The sequence below is a fragment of the Dama dama genome, chromosome 11 (genome assembly GCF_033118175.1).
Source record: "Dama dama isolate Ldn47 chromosome 11, ASM3311817v1, whole genome shotgun sequence".
NCBI lineage: Eukaryota > Metazoa > Chordata > Mammalia > Artiodactyla > Cervidae > Dama > Dama dama.
In genome coordinates this window covers 99,744,973-99,763,981 of record NC_083691.1, presented here as the reverse complement: position 1 = coordinate 99,763,981, position 19,009 = coordinate 99,744,973, and the positions used below count along the sequence as shown (strand labels likewise).

At 61.2% G+C, this 19,009-nt stretch overlaps 2 protein-coding genes across 11 annotated transcripts in view; both read right to left on the bottom strand.

Moving 5' to 3' along the window:
• Positions 1 to 419: 419 nt before the first annotated feature.
• SEMA4C (semaphorin 4C) lies at positions 420 to 10,301 on the bottom strand. Of its 4 annotated transcripts, none has more exons than XM_061155984.1 (15): positions 10,281 to 10,301; positions 7,732 to 7,877; positions 6,131 to 6,279; positions 5,746 to 5,808; positions 5,509 to 5,607; positions 5,340 to 5,436; positions 5,106 to 5,222; positions 4,871 to 5,022; positions 4,610 to 4,785; positions 4,182 to 4,326; positions 3,861 to 4,083; positions 3,620 to 3,732; positions 2,476 to 2,633; positions 2,317 to 2,387; positions 420 to 2,188 (listed from the first exon to the last, which is right to left on the bottom strand). In XM_061155984.1, the coding sequence occupies exons 2-15, from the start codon at positions 7,838 to 7,840 to the stop codon at positions 1,359 to 1,361; spliced, it is 2,502 nt and encodes an 833-aa protein (XP_061011967.1). In that variant the 5' UTR covers positions 7,841 to 7,877; positions 10,281 to 10,301; the 3' UTR covers positions 420 to 1,358. The 4 variants fall into 4 exon arrangements, with proteins under 4 accessions (XP_061011967.1, XP_061011965.1, XP_061011966.1 ...); XM_061155982.1 differs by lacking the exon at positions 10,281 to 10,301 and adding an exon at positions 9,823 to 9,922 and having other exon boundaries at positions 7,732 to 7,880; XM_061155983.1 differs by lacking the exon at positions 10,281 to 10,301 and adding an exon at positions 9,823 to 9,918.
• A 3,703-nt stretch (positions 10,302 to 14,004) lies between these two features.
• Positions 14,005 to 19,009, bottom strand: part of FAM178B (family with sequence similarity 178 member B) — an 85,445-nt gene continuing 80,440 nt past the window's right edge. For all 7 annotated transcript variants that reach the window (XM_061155991.1, XM_061155992.1, XM_061155990.1 and 4 more), the window contains 3 exons: positions 17,341 to 17,418; positions 16,870 to 17,022; positions 14,005 to 15,234 (listed from right to left, as the gene is read on the bottom strand). In XM_061155991.1, coding sequence (XP_061011974.1) covers positions 15,202 to 15,234; positions 16,870 to 17,022; positions 17,341 to 17,418 — 264 coding nt within the window. In that variant the 3' untranslated portion in view covers positions 14,005 to 15,201. The remainder of the gene's footprint in view (positions 15,235 to 16,869; positions 17,023 to 17,340; positions 17,419 to 19,009) is intronic.

The following is a 19,009-nucleotide window of genomic DNA, read 5'->3' as shown; positions in this document are numbered from 1 at the left end:
CCGTCCTCACACGAGCCAGTCCCCACAAGTTTAAGCTGCTTCTAGGAAGTTCCTCTCCACGGCCCCCACTCCGTTTTCCCCTTCCCAGAGAGAGGACTGGGAAGCCAGGCCCCTCCCCTCTACTGGTTCTTTTCCCCAAGCCCTGACTTCTCCCTTTGGCCAGAAGCCATGGTTGGCTCCCCAGAGGCTGTGGCCCTGGTCTGGTTCCCAGCCCGACCCACCACTGTGGGAAAACACTGGAGCCTGGCCTCTGGACCCCTCTCTAGAGAGGGGCACAAGCCGGAGGGGGACCCCTGAAGGGGCGGACCGAGGGTGACGGCACAAGAGGGTGTGGTTTGTGAGGGTGGACAGGAGTGAGGGAGCCTCCATCTGGACACCCAGAAGGTTTCAGCCCAAGTGTCTTATCTCCACGACAGGAATGGTTTCCTTTTCTCCATTTTATTTGTCAATATAAAAATACTCAAATATTTACAACAAATAAATACGCGGGGACACAATAAGTTACACTGCTGGGAGCCCTCCTCCTAGGGCTGGGAGAGGATATGCCAGATCCACAGCATGCCCACCCCTCTCACCTTCCCCCCACCTCCCCCCCACACACAACCTTTCCCAGCCCTGCCAGGGAGGACAAGTATAAAATACCACTGAACCCCAGGGCCAAGTGGGGGGCCCCTCCCAACCCTTACCCCAAACACACAGGAGGCTTCATCTCCCCACCCCCCACCCTGAAAACATTCATAGCCCTGGGAGCAGGACCAGGCCCCACCCCAGAGCCCTGATTCCCACAAAGGGGCCCAGCACCCTGCCCAGCCCACCCCCATATGTACATGGCTGCCCCCTACTGGGGACAGGTGGGGGCAGGAGAGGCAAAGTGATACGACCCCTTCCCCTTCATAGCTCCAATGACCCACCAGGAGGACCCCAGGCCAAGGGAAGACTTGACAGAAACAGGAAGACTACATCATACACACACACACACACACACACACACACACACACACACACACACGAATGAACATAAGTACGTATGTGCACACATCTACATTCACACACGTGTCCACAAACACACCCACATCTGCAACTTCTGCCTTGAAAGGTTTTGGCTGTTGGGGTCCCACGCGTCCGTGATTCACAGCCTCTCACAGAGGAGGAAGGTGCCCTCTGCAAGGCCGGTGCCCTGGTAAGCCACAGCAAGTGGCAGTGCCCGTGCTGACAGAGCAGGTCCTCATGGCCGGGCGGTGCCGGGCAGGGTCTGTCCCGGGCAGAGCAGGTTGCCCACGCCATGTCCCTGAGGTAGTTGGTGCCTGTGCAAAAACGTAGGGAGCGTGCCTCCCAGCCTGCCGCCGGAGGGGCCCCTCTCATACGGAGGACTCCTCGGGGTTGGAGTCCGGCAGCGGCTGGCGCTGCTGCAGTTTACGCCTCAGTTCGTCCGCGAGCTCGGGCAGAGGATGCCCGAGGCCGCCCCGGTCCTCCCCTCCCAGCTGGAGACGCACGTAGCCGTTGGCGTTGGAGTTCCGGCCACCTCCCAGGTGGAGCCGCGTCGGAGAAGGCAGGGGCTGGCCGGGGATGCCGGGGGGCGGCGAGGGGGGCCCACCGCCGGGCTGGCACCGGGCGTGGCCAGGCACGATCTTGAGGGAGCCGTCTGAGTAGTAGTAGCCCACAGGGTCCCAGAGCTTCTCGTCCGTCTCGGGGCCGGGCCGGAAGGGGGGGCTGGTGGGCTCCTTGGGCAGCTCCAGCGGGTACACCAGGGTCCTCTCGGCCGCCTTGGCACCTTTCTCCAGCTCCTCGCGCAGCCGCCGGCGCAGGGACAGAACCAGCAGCAGCAGCACCAGGCAGACGGCGCCCAGGGCCACCACAGCCAGCCACACCAGCCCCAGGTTCTCCAGCGGGGCCCGGGCCTCCAGCGTCACCGATGGGCCCGCCACCACGGCCACGAGGTAGCCTTCGGCAGCCAGCCGGGCCCCTTGCTCCTCCGAGAAGCAGTGGTAGGCGCCTGCGTGGCGGGGTTGGGCAGCCATCACCACCAGGGCCTGCAGCCGGGCATCGTAGAGGAAGGAGCCAGGCTGCTCCGCGGGCAGGTCACGGCCCCCGAAGGTCCAGCGGGCGTGGGCGAGGTTGGAGGAGAGACGGCAAGGCAGCACCAGGTCTGTGCCCGCCACCACCGTAATGTTTTTGGGCGTGAGCCTGACTGCAGCGGCAGAGAAAACGAGAGTCAGTGGGGTGCAAGAAGCCCAGGCTGAGGGGGGACATGGACACCCCAGTTCTGGTCCCCCGAGGCCCGTACACCCTGGAAGAAAGACTAAGACAACAGCTCACCTTTCTTACTGCCCCGGAAATTACAGATGTTCGAGGTATCCGAGACCGTCACGTGCTGGATCAGCAGGGACCTGGCGGGGAAAGAGGGATCCGTCAGCGTCCCGGCTCCAGCCACCTGCCCTCCCCGCTGGTCCCCGCACACGCAGAAGCCCCCCTCACCCGGAGTGACCGCCCACGGCCACGCAGCGGCTGCTGTTGGTGTTCCAGGCACAGTAGGGGTCCCGGGCGAGCACACAGTCAGCACAGGAGCGGTACTTCATGCAGTCGGCTGGGGGCAGCTGCACCAGCTGGGAGCGGGAGCCCGCGAAGAGCAGCTTCTGCCAGAGAAGCACAGGAGGGAGGCTGAGCCAGGGCCCAACGCGGCCCGGGGCGGGGGCCTGGATGACTGCCGGGGCACCGGGGCCCGAAGCAGGAAGTGGGCTGTGCGTACGTCCCAAAGCGGGAAGTCTGAGGGCTGGGAAGGCATGGAGGGCTTACTATAAGCCAGGAGCAATCCTAAGCCCCTTACGGCCGTGACCTTGTTAGAAAGGAACAGCAGACCTGTGAGGCCGAGAAGTATCCTTGTGCTTGCTCACTCACACCCATGTACACACATTCTCACACTCACACACAGCACATACACAAACTCACCCACTCACACCCACTCACCCTCATACACACACACACAGTCCCCCCCACACTCACACACACTCTCAAATACACACACACATACACTCTCTCACTCACACACACACACACACACACACACACACACATACAGCTCCCGAATAGTATAAATAGCGCAGGAAGTTCAGTTTCCGCAGATCCCGTCAGCCTTACAATAGCACCAGCAAAGCATAAGGCGTTTTCCTCTGTTTCAATGGAGATCACCAATCCGTGTGTTTCTGCAACTACAGGCTTTCCTTCTGCCAGGATTCCCCGTTCTGGGAACAACCTGAGCCTCCATAATTGGGAAAAGCCAAGCAGGTCAAAGTGCCACAGACACGCGGGCAGAGAGGCTGGGGAAGGGAAGCTTCGAGCAGCACTTCAGGGAACTGCTGACTGCGCCGGGGGTCGGGGCTGGCAGGCAAGGAGACGTCACGAGGGCGTCAGGAGCCAGAGTGGCACGAGGCCCGGCGGACGGCAGCACAGTCCCCCCGAGGGGCCTGAAAACAGCTGCCAAGCGCCGTCAGGACTGGGCTGTATAGAAGTTAGGACGCCTGCAGAGTGCAGATTCCAGGAGCGTTCTCGCTCCTCTCGGACATCTCCCCGCCCCTGGACTGGGAGCCGTGGGGGGACACGGTGGGTGGGGCCTGATGGTCACCTTGCTCCGGGACAGGACCAGGCTCTCCACAGGCTCCTGGTCAAACAGCTGCAGCTCCTCGATCAGGTGAACCCAGGGCCCCAGGCTCACGGCCTTGAGCAGCCAGCCGTCTCCTGTGGGGGTCGGGGGGAACAGGGGTCAGGAAAAGGCAGCAGGGTCCTGGGCTGGGGCTGTCCCTGGATCTCCCTGCCTCGGGCACGCAGGTCTTGGCCTGGCCCCAAGCTGCCACGCCCGTACCCACCTGTGCCGATGAACAGCACCGTGTAGGTGGCCCCGTCAAGCCCCGAGACCCGGTCGGCCACCAGGTGGGTGAGGTTGGCATTCTTCTTCACCAGCAGGGGGCGGCCCCATCGAGGCCTCACCTGCTCCTCCATCAGGGGGTGCTTCTTGATGAAGTTGAGGATGTTGTCGGGCAGCTCCAGGGAACTGGTGTAGCCGTGGCGTCGGTGCCAGTTGTTGATGCACTGGGGGGTGGGCAGGGTTTGGGGGGCAGCCGTCAGCCCAGAGGGGAAGGCACCAGAGCGGAGAACACGCGCATGCATCCCTGCCTGGGACGACTCACCGAGCCGGGCCGCGGGGTCGGGACAGGGTCCGTGTAGCGGCCCCACTTCTGGGCCTGCTCGTGGTACTCCTTGTAGGGCCCCTCGAACACCTTCTGGATCTCCTCCAGCTGGTACTCGCAGACAGCCGACAGGTCCATGTCGCCCCTGTCACAGCAAGGGAGGGACCCCAAGGGTCAGAGCTGGGGTGCCCACAGCTCAGGGCGTGCAGCAGAAAGGGAGGGCCCCAGCGCCAGAAGGCCATGGCCACACGTGGTGTGGTGGCAGCTCAGAGTGCCCCTGGGGGCACCGCTCACGGAGGGGTGGTGGAAAGGGCAGGAGCCCAACACCCTCCTTGACCCCCAGGACCTCCCCCAGAGGCCTGCCCCTTCAACCATCGCTAGCCCACGGACCTGCTCCCCCCACCCCCGCGGGCTCCTGGCCAGCTCACCACCGCGCCCGGAAAACTCCGAAGAAGGTGGTGTTGTGCCAGGAGGCGTCCTGCAGCGTGTACAGCGCCTGCAGCCGGTTGAAGTAGAGCTGCCAGTCGGGCGCGGAGCACACCAGCCGTGCCTTCAGAAACGTGGTCCACTTCCTCTGCAGCGTCCGCGCGCCCCCCACGTCGCCCTGGCAGACGGCAAGGGGACACCGCAGCTGGTCAGCCCCGCCGGGCGGCCAGGCACCCAGGGCTGCCCGCCTCGGCGGTCTGTACCTTGCAGACGCGGGCCACGCGGGCCACCACCTGCTCGGCATAGCAGTCATATTCCACTGCGCGCTCGCTGAAGAAGAAGTACACCTTGTCGTCGTCCCCCGTGTAGCTGCCCACGCTCTCCGGGACGTAGGCGGAGCCCACAAAATGAGGTTCTGGGGGGGAAGGGGAGGAGGGTCAGCCCGGACATCGGGCCCTCCAGGCATCTCCCACACCCAGCTGGCTTCTCAGGGCTCACCGTTGAGCCAGAAGGCCAGGTACTCCGTCTTCATGGCGTGATGGGGTCCCATGTTCCGCAGGATGACTGGCTCCGTGCCCAGGAAATTGTTGAGCGTGGCCGAGTACAGCTCACCATCTACAAGAGACACGGGGTCAGCCCATGCAGAAGCGAGGTGCAGACACTCAAGCCAGGTGGTCCCAGAGTTGGAACAAGTCCTAGGGACCCCCAACCTGCAATGAGACAGCTACTCACCCACAAGGAGGCCTGTGTGGCCCTTGGCCGGGTCATAGGGGCACTTGCCCTTGCCATCCTCAAACTCGCTCCGCTCCAGGGTGAAGGTGAGCATGTCCTAGGGGTGGGGACAAGGCCATGAGAATGCAACAGGGCCAGGCCTGGGGCTGGGGAGAGGAGCGGCACTCACAATGTAGGTGCACTTGGGCTGGAAGGCATAGGTACCGCACGTGTACAGGTGGGATGTGTTATATGGCTGTAGGAAGCGGATGAAGTTGAAACACTCCGTCTGGGGACAGAGAGGCATCTGTTAAAGTCTGAGTGTTTGGAACACAGGGACCCCGGGACCCAGACCAGCACTGGGACGGAGCGGAAAGAGCATGCCCCATGCACCCCCCCACCCCCCAGCAGGTCCCAGAGAGCCGACCTGGTTACTCTTCCCTTTCTGGATACACTCAGCCTTCTTCTCAGCTGGCGCCTCCCATGAGATCTGAGGATAGGGAGGGAACAGGTCAGCATCGCTGCAGGTACGCACCAAGCATGTGTCATCAGTGCGGCTCGTGGCAGCAACATGGGGACACCAAGTGAGAAGACAGTGTCCCCACTCTCTGGGAGCTTATTCCAGAGAGGACCAGAGCCCCAGCTACCCCAGCGCAGCGGTCCCAGTGAGTACTGCAGACTCGTGGGCGAAGCGACATGCTCACCAGGAAGAATGGGGTGGGGGCGGCCAAGCCGAGGGGACAGCCTGTCCAAGCGAAGCCCCCAGGTCCTGCCTCTCACCCCCGTGTGCCTCCCGCTCCCCCACCTCTCACCACTCCTTGCAGCTCCAGAGCCTCCACACTGAAGGCAAACAGGGCCTCCCGGGCCCCGACGTACAGGAGCCCAGTCTGCTCGGTCAGGGTCAGGGTCAGGAAGTCCTGGATGCCCGTCTGGGAGAAGCGCCGCACCACCGTGGCTAGCTCTGCAGGGACAAGGCCGGAGTGACCAGGGCTGGGGTAAGTGGACCTTCCTGGGACTCCAGGCATGCCCTCTCCCCTAGAATTAGCCCTCCTCTATGCAGTGCTCACTGCACATTAGAGCCAGCACCCCACAAGCAGATGCCAGCCAAGCTCCTCTGACCAGCAATAAAGGGCATTTTCTGAATAGGCTTTTGACTCTGACAGCTCCACCCAGGCCTCCCTGGCTTTCCCCACCCAGGGAGGCAAATCTGGGCTGGAGAGGAGGAAGGAAGGATATCTCAGCCACAGCTTCCGGCCAGAGGAAACCATCAGACGGATGGCTCTCACTCTCAGGGTCAGTCGCCACCTCCCCATCCCGCTGCCCCACGCCCCACCGCCCCCGCTTCCTCCGCTGCGGCTTCCTTCTCTGCTCTGTTGCACACTGCCCCCACCAGGGTCCAGACTCGCCCTGGCCCCTGATCTAGCCAGGCAGGATGGATGGAAGTTGCGAGCGTTCCTTGTCTTAGAGAACCCTTCCCTCCAGTGGGTCCCAAATGCAGGCTGCTAGGGGTACAAGCAGAGCCAGCCATGGGATGTGGAGATGGAATCAGGCTGGGAGACCAGGACAGGGAGGGCAGGGGAAAGCAGAGGCTGGGGGCCAGAGATGGTGCCGCAGCCTTGGGGCTGGGGAGACCTGTAGCCATCCGTCGAGCAGGGGGCCACGACATTCATGTAGCCACAGGATTCCTATGTCAACCCCCAAAATAGCTGCTGGACTGTCCTCAGGGTCCCCCTAAACCATCCTTAGTGTTTGGAGCCAACGACGGGCCCAGACACAGACCAGCAAGGGAGGGCTTCGTTAGCACTGAGAGGAGCCTGTGGGAGGTGAGCTCATCCCAGGTCCCCAGAGCGCACGACGCAAACACCTGACATCACCTCTGCATACAGGAGTGTGTGCACAGAGGGCTGTCGAGCCCACTGAGCCTCCCCACAGGAGCGTGTGCACACACACCCCGTCCGGGGCCCTCAGAGGATCAGGTCAGCAGGAGGGGGGAGTCTATCATATCAGGGTTGCTAAGGGGGCTCCTGGGGGCACAGAGCTTGAAGACCTGGGAGTGGGTGGTAACACCCTTTGCTTCGTGTTTATCTTGGCTCAGGTTTCCCTCTTTAGGCTCTCAGTACTAGGGATAATTCCAGAAGTGAGATGTAGGGAGAGAGGTGCAGAATGGTCACTCTTGGATAACAAGGCAGCCAGGTCATAAGTAAGGAAGGCCACCCCAGATCCTGGCCTGGACGACCAGTTCTGGGTTCCTAGAGCCACTCACTCACATTTCTTAGAAAGCTGTGTCACATACATCAGGGCCTTGCGCCCAACTGCAGAATAAAGCCAGACGTTCCAGAAGGCAATTCCTTAGCACCCCTCTTCCCCCAGCAGTCCCTCCTGGCTGCCTGCTCCCCAGCCTTCAGACACTCACCCCCAGAAGATACCGTCTTCCGGGGTACCAGGTTCCACCACACCTCAGCCCCAAGGCCCAGGCCCCACAGCTCCACTACCAGCAGACAGACGGCCCAGTGTGGGGCCATGGCACACGCCCCGGCTCTGCGCTCCAGGCCAGCTGCCCTGCTGGGGGAAAAGAAAGGGTCAGAGTCACATCCAGAGAAAACAGACCGGAAGGGGGCCCACACAAGCCGGGCCAGGAGGCACTGAGGAGAGAAGATCTGACCAGGCCTCCCCGGGGCTCCCCCCACTGCCCCAGCCCTGGGAGCAGCGACCTAGTCCCCTCCCACACCTGGCCTCTTCCCCACAGCTTCCAAAGGACCAAGGGGTCTCCCTGAGGGGACGGGGAGAGCTGAGTCAGCTGGAAGAGTGGACACTCAAAGATCCTCCGGCCCTCCCCCACTTCTCCTCGACAGGAAGTTGTTTAAGAAAATAAAGAGAGGACCCTCCTCCCCCACTCGGGCCTGACAGATTCGAAGGATTTCTTAAAATAACCTATGCGATCAGGACCTGGCCCTACTGGGGCTCCAGCCAGCCCAAAGGGGATGAACCTGTAAGTGGGGCAGGCGGTAGGAAAGGCCCCCCCAGGGAGGACTCGGTGCATCAGGCCTGCGGGGGTCGCGGTCCAGCCTCTCCCCTCCCCCAGCGCAGACAATAGCCGGGCAGAGCCCAAAACCCCATTCCATATCACAGGGCTGAAGTGGGGCCGGGAGCTGGAGGGGCCCCCTGCTTCCCGAGGCCCCTTTGTTGCCCAAGAAGGCAGGCAGGAAGTGGAATGGGATGGGCGTGTAAAGGACCCGGGCTTCATCCTGTTCCACGCACAGCCTCCTAGGAGACACCAGCCCTCGGGCTGAGGGGCCGCGGGACAAATCTCTGGTCTCATCAGAGAGCTTCCCGGCGGCGCTTTCAGGCGGGGACGGGGGGAAGTGAGGGCCTGGTGGGGAGCGTCGGGGGTTCCCTCCTGGACCGCGAGGGCGCCCGGAGCAGGGCCAGCGCCTGCTGCTCTTTCCCGGGGTCTGATGAGCCTTCCCAACTCAGGGATCGCGCCGGGACCCCGGCCGGGGCAGGCCATCTGGATTAATTTCCACTGTCCCGGCCCTCCAGGGCACAGAGACACAGAAGCTGAGGATCTGTTCACCCCGAAGCAAAGGGTCCAGTCGGGACCCCGTCCTGGGTTCCCCTCGATTCTCCCCTCCCCCAGCTCCGGGGATTTGAATGCAAACAAAGCGGAGGCGCTGGGAGCGTGGCGGAGCCCGACCGACGGACGCCCCCTGTCGGCCCAGTTCCCCAGCGCGGGAAGGGTGGCGGGGGGAGGGGGGGGGGCGGGGATGCGCTCACCCCCCCAACACACCCCCAGCCTTCCCTCGGTTCCTTACCCCAGGCCCAGGCCGGACCCCGCAGCGCGCTCCGAGGCTCTGCCGGCACTGCTCCTCCCAGGGCGGGGGAAACGGGCAGCCCCGGGGGTGGAGGTGTGTAGAGGGGTGCGGGGTCCCGGGGGCGCGCCCCCCACCCCTGCCCACCCCGAGCGGCGGGCCGCGGACGGCTCCCCAGCAGCTGCAGGGCGAGCGCTCCAGCCGGGGACTGGGCGGCGCGGCTCCCGAGCCTGGCTTTCCAGGACAGCCCGCCTCCCCAGCGGAGCGGGCGCGCGGCCGGGGGCCGCGGCAGGGAAATCCGATCTCATAACATCGGCCTCCGTCCAGGCCCGCCCCAAACTTTCCGTCGGGGGTGGGGGAGCCGGGGGCAGTTCGGGGGCCTGGAAAAGATCGCGGGCGTGGACCGGACAGTACGAGGGACCCCCCGCACCCTGAGCCCCGTTCCTCCTGGCCAGCCCGTGCCTCCGGACCCTGGGGCTGCGGGCGCCGCTAGCCCCGCTCCCGAGCCCCCGCGAAGCAGCCCGCGGGGGGCGCAGGGAGGCGCTCGGGCGGACAGCTGTCCCGGCCGCCGCCCCTCCCTGCGCCCCCAGACCCTGTCCCTCACGCGTGCGGCGTCCCCAGCTCGAGTCTGGGGACAAAGCGGCGGCCCCGGAGAGCTCCTGGCTCCGGCTCCGTGCAACCCCGGCCTCACTCACCTCTTCTTCGCTGCTTGAATCTCTGGGCGCCGCCCTCGCTTTCGGCTCCGACCACGGTCCGCCTCTGCCCGCCCGCGCGCGCCCGCCCGCCCTGCGCCGCTGCCCCTCTTGCCACCGCCCCTCGGCCCGGCTCGGCTCGGCGCCCCTGGGCTCGGGCTCCCCGCGCCACCGCGGCGGGCGCCGGCTCTTTCTCCGCTGCTGCCGAGGCTCTCCGCCACCTCCCCCCTGACGTCAGGCGGGGTGGGGGCTGTCGTCGGAGGCCGGGGGCGGGACGCGAAGGCCCGCCCCGGAGGGGGCTGCGACCCGCACGCCTCCCTGTTCCCGGCCTGGGGGCTCGGACCCCCGCCCCTCCTGGTGCCGGGCCGCCCCGCGCCCAGCAGCAGAGATCTGCGCCACCGCGCCGGGAGGTGGGGCGGGGGAGGGACATCGGGCCCTAGCAAGGGGGGTGTCGGACTCACCCGGTTTTTCCGAAGTGTCCCCCAAAGCCAACCGTGCGGGCTGGGCAGCCCGGCTCGGGAAGGGGTCTAAGAGGCTCCCCACACTATGGTTACCGAAACGAAGGCGGGCAGGCCACCTCCTGGAGAGTGTCCCAGGCTTCTCTTTGGGGCGCACCAGAGTGGTCTGTCTTTTGGACCCCGATTCTGTTTCCTTCCTTCAACTCCCACTGACCCCTGCGATCAGACCGGAACGGGCCTCACCAGCCAGGAAGACGACCCCACCCCCACCCCCACCCCAAATCTCCTGAGACATTGTGCCTCTAGTTTCTCACGCTCCAGAAGGGACCCGCTCAGCGAGCCCCTCGTCCTTATCCGGGTGAAACAACCCTCGACTCCAGTTGCGCTGAGCTTACCCTCAGGAAATTACTCCTTCTGATGCCGCTAGAAGACTGAATAACAAGTGACATGAGCCCTGATGTTCAGATGAAAGGGACTGAGGGGAGCCACGCTGGAGAAGGACTCGAGCCTCCGCCCACAGCCGCTCCTGGAAGTACCCTGTAGCTCTGGCCTCCTGGGTGGTGCTGGACTGTCCTTGCCAGCTGGTCCTCTGAGCTGGGCAGGTGAACAGAGGAACCCCAGGGAGGCCACCCCACTGGGACCTGGAGACAGATGCCACCTCCTGGCTAGGGGCAAAGGGCAGAGGTGAAGAGACTGGTGGCCCAGTGGCTTGGGTGGTAACTTTAAGCATGGTGCAGCCCTGGAGGGGAGGGACCCTTTAGGGCCTTGTCAGCAGATCTGGATTATAAATCAGTCCCGACAGGAGCTTTTGTTCTGGGTTAAAACTTGGCATCAGAAAAAGTAGAGACCAGAAGAGTAGTGGAGATAATTGGGAAAAGCAGCCCAGTTTGGATTCAGTAACAATTGGGTCTTTGCTGGTATACATAAAGGCCCCTTCTCCCGCACTGGCCAGAGCCACATTTCCCAGCTCCTTTGCACCAGAAAAAAAGAAAAAAAAAAAAAAAAAAAAAACAAAAACCTGAGGCCTTGGAGATAATGGATATAGGGGGTAAGCCAATGAATCAGCAGGGGTGGGCAGGGAAGGCTCTGTTCCAGTTGACAGGGTGGGAGAAGATGTGCGACCCCCTTGTCCCAGTTAGACCATGCTTCCTTAATTTAAGGGCAGGTAAACCCACAGGCAGGAACCCTCACATTTGGGTCTGTGCTTTAGACTTTGCAACCTGCCTTCACTCTGCCCTTACGACCGCCCTTTACAAATGCGTCTCTCATTTTATAGATCAGATGAGTGTCAGAAAGGCATAGCCTGCCCAAAGTCACAGTGATAACTAGCAAGGTCAGAATGTTAAATCAGGCCTTAAGACTCCTGCTCCCATCTTTCCACTAAGTTATGGGATAGCCTGACAACTTTTAGGCCACAGACACTTTGTTTCCTGCTGTCTTTCCTCACCTCTATGTGTGAGGGTTACCTACCAGGCCAAGACCTGAGCTCCTGGCCCCACCTGCAAGACTGGCCCCAGTGGAAAGAAGGGAGATTTGGTTTCACTGGCAGGGACGTCTTCTGTAGCTCAAGGCGGGCTTCTTGGTTCCTCATCACAGAGCCCTTCCCTTTCAAACGCTCCTTGCCAACTCCCCTTTTCTACCTTGCTCATTTCCTGCTAGATTCTGTTCCTTTCCAGTGCTCGCCTTTTCCGTGGGTGGGTGGGCAGGGGATAAAGTTTCCTGCATGACTATTTGCTGGTGATTCATACTTTAAAATGAGGGTTTCCCTGGTGGCTCAGATGGTACAGAATTCGCCTGCCAATGCAGGAGATATGGGTTGGATCTCTGGGTCAGGAAGATCCTTGGAGGAGGGCATGGCAATCCACTCCAGTATTCTTGCCTGGAAAATCCCATGGACAGAGGAGGCTGGTGGGCTACAGTCCATGAGGTCGTGCAGAGTCAGACTGAAGTGCACTTCAGTGCAACTGAAGTGACTGACCACACTCGTATGGAAGGGGCCCAGCATTCATGCCTTAGGCCTTGACAGACCCTCTTACTTACCCTATGTGTTCAACCGCTTGTGGCCAAGAAAAGGCAGATGTGCTAAACGCCCGCCCCCTCCCCCGCCAGGTTCCCTAAGGACCCACTGGCAGCTCATGCTGAACCCTAGAGACAGATCTGGAAGTCTTATCTAGATAGCTAGGCCCCCCTTGTCCCCATGTCTCGGTCACCCGCCATGGTGCCCCTTCCTTTTAACTCCAGCTCGCCAGAGGTTGCCTTTTGCCAGGAGGGGGGCCCAGGGTTCACAGTGGGATTCTCTAGTCCACACTGCTTGGCCAACTTCCAAGGGAGTCAGAAGCCGCTGTCAACCCACAGTGGGGAAATGAAACAGCCTGGGTCAGCCACCCTTCAGGGATCTGGGGGCCTGGGGACCGAGGTGAGTGGGGACAGAGGAAAAGGACTTCCTCCCTCCACTTCCTCCTGAAGGAGGGTTATCAAAGCCGTCCACCTGGGAAGCCCTTCCCTTCCAGCCCCTCCCTGCCACCATCACCGAAGGAAGCAGGAAAGCATCCGTCATCACAGCCCCGGATGCTGCGTTTCCAGTGGCCTCCATCAGGATATCCCCCAGCCTTTTCCCAGGCGCTCAGGGATCTGGAAAGGGTGAATGGTGAAGTTGCCAGCATCACTGTGAATTTTTGGCCTCAAGGAGGCTGACTCTTTCACTGGTCCTAGACTGATTTTAGAAGATCTGGTCAGCTCCAAGCCAGTTCCAGATAGGGCTCGTTACACGTCCCGGGGGATACCGCATGCCCTTGGGTGACCTCAAAGTGCACACCTCTGCTCAGGTTACAGTGAGGCCTCCGGAGGGCCTGAGCTGTCATCCACACCTCCTCTCTACTTGGTATCTATTTCTCTCTCGGGGATAAATGTGTTTGAGAGGAGGGGGCGGTGTACAAGAACCCGGCCTGGAGAGGAAGGGTTCTTGAGCTGGACAGCTTGAACCCTTTCTCTGAGCCCAGTAGGGGCAGCTTCGAGAAATTGGAAAAATCCCCGCTTCAGCTTCCTAGGCCTCCCTTGGCAGCGAGAACAAAGAAGGGAAATTTCACAGGTGATTTCCAGGTTTCCAGAGCAAACCGAATAGCCGATTAACCGTCAGGATGTGTGGTGTCAGGAGCCGGGGCCGCCCTGAAGGGGGCTGAAGGAGGTGGCGCAGCCTCCGCTCTGTTATCGGAGGATCTCAGGCCTACCTGATGCTGCTGGGGCCTCAGTGGCGCCCTGGCCGAGGGGGCCTGTGACGTGGCCAGGAAAAGAAACTAGAACTCCCAGGCAAGCTGCCTGGGCCTCCAAGCCTCCCTGGCAGAGAGCTTCTCTACCTCTCACCTGGCAAAGGCAGAGAGGCAGGGAGACAACCTGCATTGTGCCTGGCACCCTGCTGTGAGTTTGTGCCCTTTGAATTATGGATGTCCCTGACTTCCAGCAGCTTCCCAGGTGGTGCAGTGGTAAAGAACACACCTGCCAATGCAGGAGATGCAAGAGACGTGGGTTCGATCCCTAGGTTGGGAAGATCCCCTGGAATAGGGAATGACAACCCACTCCAGTATTCTTGCCTGGAGAATCCCATGGACAGAGGAGCCTGGTGAGCTAGTCCATAGGGTCGCAGAGTCCAATGCAACTAAACGATTGAGCCCACACACCAGCTCCCAGCATTCTGGGGACCCAGTGAGGATCTCCAACAGGCCCAGGGAGTGATAGGCTGCCCTTCAGGTCTACAAATTGAGGCACTTGAACTGGAAGGTCCTTTATTTTGGGGGAGTATCTCTCCTACTTAACCGGCCTTAACTTGGCATGACAGAACAAAGGGGAGGGACAAACAAACAGAAAAAGTCACAAGCACAGCCGTGGTGAACGCTGGCAGACGCTAGGGGCTGAGCTGATCACGGGCACGGGCCCAGTGCGCAGGGTCCAACCTCTGGTTCTTCCTCTCCAACCCCTGTGGCCCCTGCAAAACCCCTTCCAACCTAGAAAGGCTCCGGAAGGGCCAGGGACTAGCAACGGATTCTTAGGACAGAGAGAGAAAGTGATACCCATGGATATCCTGGGAGTACTGAAGGATACCTGCTCTCAAAGAGAGCAGGTTGAAGACATCTAGCACCCCTTCAGGGATCAGGGCCCACAAAACCTGATCGTGGGTAAGGCCAAGAGAAAACAAAAAGTATTGGGAACTAACCACCCCCGCTCCCAACTCCTAAGTCTGGGAGTTGATTTCAGAGCTCAACAATAAACCGAATTAAGGGTAATTACAGGCCTCATCTACCATTTCACCCCATGGCTCTTCCCCAGTGGCAGCAGGGGGATGGTTTCAGACTGGTCCAAACTGATGCTCCCCACCCCTGCTCCCGGGGTTTCTGACAGCGTTCAGGCCATAGCCAAGACTGTTCATAAACCCTGAAGGTTTAATAAACAGTCCTCTGCTGCAGGGGGCAGGCCGGGGCCTAAGACCCAGTCAGACAACTGGCTCCGGGTGAGAATTCTGCAAAGCACAAGCGGAATCAGGAAACCGGACGCTGAGCACAGCCCTCAGTAAGGGGCTGGGGGGACTCTTCTAAACCACTGATGCTGAGGCTGTAGTGAGCACCCAGAACCCTCATACAAGGGACACGGAGAGGTGGAGGAGGGTGGGGAGGAGGGTGGCTGCAGGCCTCGGGAGGCCCGGAGAAACCAGAGTTTTGGAGACTATGGCCTTGGGGAGCGGAGACATGGGGAAGGGCTGGAGACGTGAGAGGCAGAACCCTTGCCCAGCCGGCCTCAGGGCAGTGGGGGAGGCAGGCGCTTGCTTCCACTGCTTGGTCTTCCCCCGGCCCCCATTCTTCATGCCTCCAGTTACCTAGGCCGTGTTCGCTTCTTGCCAGAGCCAGGAGCGCTGGGCCACTCTTGCCCTGCTCCACTAGACGTCTTCCCAGAGGCTGAAGTACTGGGCCTGTGGCAAAGAGCAAAACACAGTGTGACGGTCTGGGCCCAGGTGGGGCCCACGGACCTGAGGCTCCCTGACTCCCCAGCGCCCCTTGCACGTCCACCGACACCTCCTCCGTGCCACTCACTAAGCCACAAGGCTCCGGGGGCTCCTGTCCAGGCGAGGACGCGGCAGGTCAACAGGCCACCCGACCACAGCTCTGCCTTGCCTCCTTCTACTGCCAGCTCGCAGACCCGGGGCAGTGTGAGAGGAAGCTGGGGCCTGGCCCTGGCTCGGCCAGGCCGCAAATCATTTTTCCTTCTTTTCATGACAAGCACACCGCTTCCCACCAGAGACCAGTGTGATCTAGTTCCTCAGGGGTGGAGGGTGAGGTTTGCTTTCCAGCTTTCTCAGAGACTTGTGCAATCTGAGACCCAAGCCACAGCCTGTGGCTGATGTGTCAGCCCCAAGTCAGAGGTTACGGGCCACTGAGGGGTGGGGCATGGAGGGAAAGGAAAGTTGGGGACTCAAGAGCAGTGTGAGGGGAGTTGGAGACAGTTCTTAGGAGACCCAGCTCATCTCTATCAGGGGCTGGAGGTGGGACGGCTGCTTGTTGGAGGAACTGACAGAGGCCAGAAGCCAGGCTGCCAGAGAGGGGCTGGACCGTGCTTAATTCTGCAGGCGTGCAAATCAGGCTGGCTTGGTGCCCTGGTCTTGATATTTGCAAGCCACAGCCTGCGTGATGAAGCAAGCTGTTTAACCTCTCAGCGACTCTTGGCTAGCTTGTCCATCTGTAAAATGGGATCACACAATACCTGCCTCACAGAGGGGGGCAGTTATGTGGATTCATGTAGAAGAGGATCTTTATTCAATAAATATTAGCTATGAATATTATCACAAATCAATCCTATAGGAAATCAACCCTGAATATTAACTGGAAGGACTGATGCTGAAGCTGAAGCTCCAATACTTTGGCCACCTGATGTGAAGAGCTGACTCATTTGAAAAGACCCTGATGCTGTGAAAGACTGAAGGCGGGAGAAGGGGACGACAGAGGATGAGATGGTTGGATGGCATCACTTACTCAATGGGCATGAGTTCGACCAAACTCTGGGAGATAGTGAAGGATAGGAATACCTGGCTTGCTGCAGCTCATGGGGTCACATGCAAAGAGTTCGACATGACTGAGCAAATGAACAATTATTACACAAAGAATCTGAGAAAATCAGGAGCGCAGGGTGGTTGCTACAAAAATTGGGAGGAACCAGGGCCGCCTGGGTGTGTTCCTCCCAGCAGAGTGGCCTGCAGGACAGCTGGGCAGAGGGTGGACAGCTGGGGCCTCTGGTGTCCCTTCCTGGCAGCCCTCTGCTCTAGGCACCTCCCTCTCTCTGGAGTGAAGATTCTCTTTGCCTTTACCCAGGAGTCAGCTTGTCTGTGTCCCCCTCACTGCACCCCCACCCTGGGCGTCTGACCCTTGGTAAGAAAGATGATGGTCCACCGAGGATGCATGTCCCCCTCTGACCCCCCACTGCCCTCGCCCCCCATCTCCCAGCCAGGAGCCTGGCAGCTGCAGAGGGGGCAGACACTCTGCGGGCTCTGGTCAGTCAACTGACCACTTCCCTCCCCTTCCAAGCCTGGGGGCGGGTGGGGTGGGGGCACCACCTGGGGCTGGCAGTGTGCCAGCAGCTCCTGCCAGCGGATGTGGGTCTGGGCAGCTAGGTCCTTGAGTGTGGTCCGATACATGGCCTGGGGGCTCTCCCGGATATGGGTGTTGATGTGGCGGTCCAACTGCACGCAGAGCAACTGCAGCTCTCCCTGCAGAGGCCATGGGAGGGCAGGGAGGGCAGGGAGGGCAGGCCATGGGGCGGGGCGGGGGGGGCGGGGAGGAGCACGGAGTCAGAGAAAGAGGAGGATGGGTTTGAGTGACTGCTCAGCAGTGGGGCAGGAAAGGGAGGGGAGGCATGGGCAACCGGGGGCATGGGTCAGTATCCCTTCGGAAGGCCTGCTGGGAGGAGGATGAGGCCAGCTCCCCCAGGCCTGCTTTTTTCTCTGCCTCCCACTCTTTCCAGTTCCTGGCAGTGGGCTGGGCTCCTCCACCGCCAGCCCCAGCCCAGCCTCTCTCGGGAGACTCACCCACTGGTCTGGAGTAATGTCCTGGCAGCTGACCACCACCCCGGCCAGGGTCAGGAGGCTGTGGCACAGGTAGCAGACCTGGGGAGAGACGGGCTTCCTTGACTCCACTGTGCAAGCCCAGCCTGGGTTTCCTGCGCCCACAGTGTCCGGGAGGTGTCTTCCAAGAGGGCTCTGGGCCCCACTCACCCAACGCTCTCTAGGGCCCTGATGAATGACCGTCCTCTCTCCCTTCAGAAAAGGAAGAAATCTCTGCCACCTGGAAATCCACACTGTCCCCCAGTCCTGGGGCTCCAGTGGACACCCCTTCACAGACAGATGTGCGGGTCAGTCTGGACACTCCTGCTGTGCTGACCCGAGGAGGCGCAGAGGGAAGGAAGTCTGGTTGAGCATTTGCCCCCTCACCCACCTACTCATGCCTTCGCTCTTGCCCCCTGGACAACAAGGGGTGAAGGCAGGATCAAGGCCAGTTCTATCTGATAAGAGGATGCTTTGATCCCCTGGTGCCCTTGGAGGCTGTTGGGGCCCATTTGTTTATGGGACATTCACCTGCTGCACAGAGAGAATGAAGAGTGGGGAGCGCCTGCCCCGAAGATGGGTGAGGCTCCTGGCACCCAGCGGGCACGCCCCTCCCCCACTCAGAGGCGCCCATGGCCTCGTCCCCTTCAGGCTCCTTCTAAGATAGGAAGGGTGGCAGGAAACACCCCACCGTGGTGCCCCGGGCAGATAACCCACCCTGAGGCTGTGCTGGGAGGGGAGAGGCAGGCGCCAGAGATGGCCAGCCAGGCTCCGGCTTGGTGATAATGGGGTGGGAGCTCAGAGTCAGCCGAGGTTCCCCTGTTCCCCCACTTCCCCTGCCCTTATCACCCTCCCCCTTTACAGCATCTGGCGGTGCCCCAGAAATAGTGACAGCCTCTTTGCACAGAGCCAGCGGCCTCCTTGGGGCAGAAGCTGGAGCCATGTCTGAGGACACCAGACACTCTTCTCCCGCTCAAACGCCATGTGCAAAATCCAGAGGACACAGGCCACCCACCCCACTGCTCCAGCAGCACCTGTGCTGCCCAGGACCCAGCCTGTTCTTTGGCACAACAGCTGAGGCCCGCAGGTGGCTGAGGCCGTGGGCTGGCCGGCTTGGGACTTGACACCTGGCAGGAGGGAAAAGTAGGAGCCTACGGGGTGTGCCTCCAGGCTGTGATGCCCCGGGGGTTGGGGGACAGTCCAGCCTCCCTAGCCAGCTCCATCTGCTGGATGCCCCATCCCCAGCCTGGCCTTGCCCTCGGAGGCCCAGGGCATTCGCAACTCCTGAGCTCTGCAGTCCTGGCAAATGGCTCTCTCCCGCCACCCCAGCCCCAGAGAGCAGGCTCAGGCCTGTGTACCAGACGCTGAACCCTGACTAAGACACTGCCGCAAACACCCAGACGCTAGAGGGGAAAAGGGACTTCAGGAAGGCAATTGTCTGGTCCATGAATACTGAATGAATCTCGGCTTTGCCTTGGCCCTGGAGGAGAAAGGGTCCTTCCACTGTTCGGGGCAGGAGGTCATGGTGATGGTGTGCAGTTCCGAAAGCTTCGGGGAGGAAGTGACTAAACCCAACCAGGCCCCAGAGGAGCAGTAGGATTTGAGGCGAAAATGGCCCTGAGGGGGCAGCAATCACACCAACAGACAGACCCCG

Coding starts and splice junctions, on each gene's coding strand:
- SEMA4C (XM_061155984.1), bottom strand. CDS start 7,840: ATGGCCCCACACTGGGCCGTCTGTCTGCTGGTAGTGGAGCTGTGGGGC. Junction 5,437..5,508: donor AGCCCAAGTGCACCTACATT/GTGAGTGCCGCT, acceptor CCCCACCCCTAG/GACATGCTCACCTTCACCCT. Junction 3,733..3,860: donor GGTGCTGTTCATCGGCACAG/GTGGGTACGGGC, acceptor CGACCCCCACAG/GAGACGGCTGGCTGCTCAAG.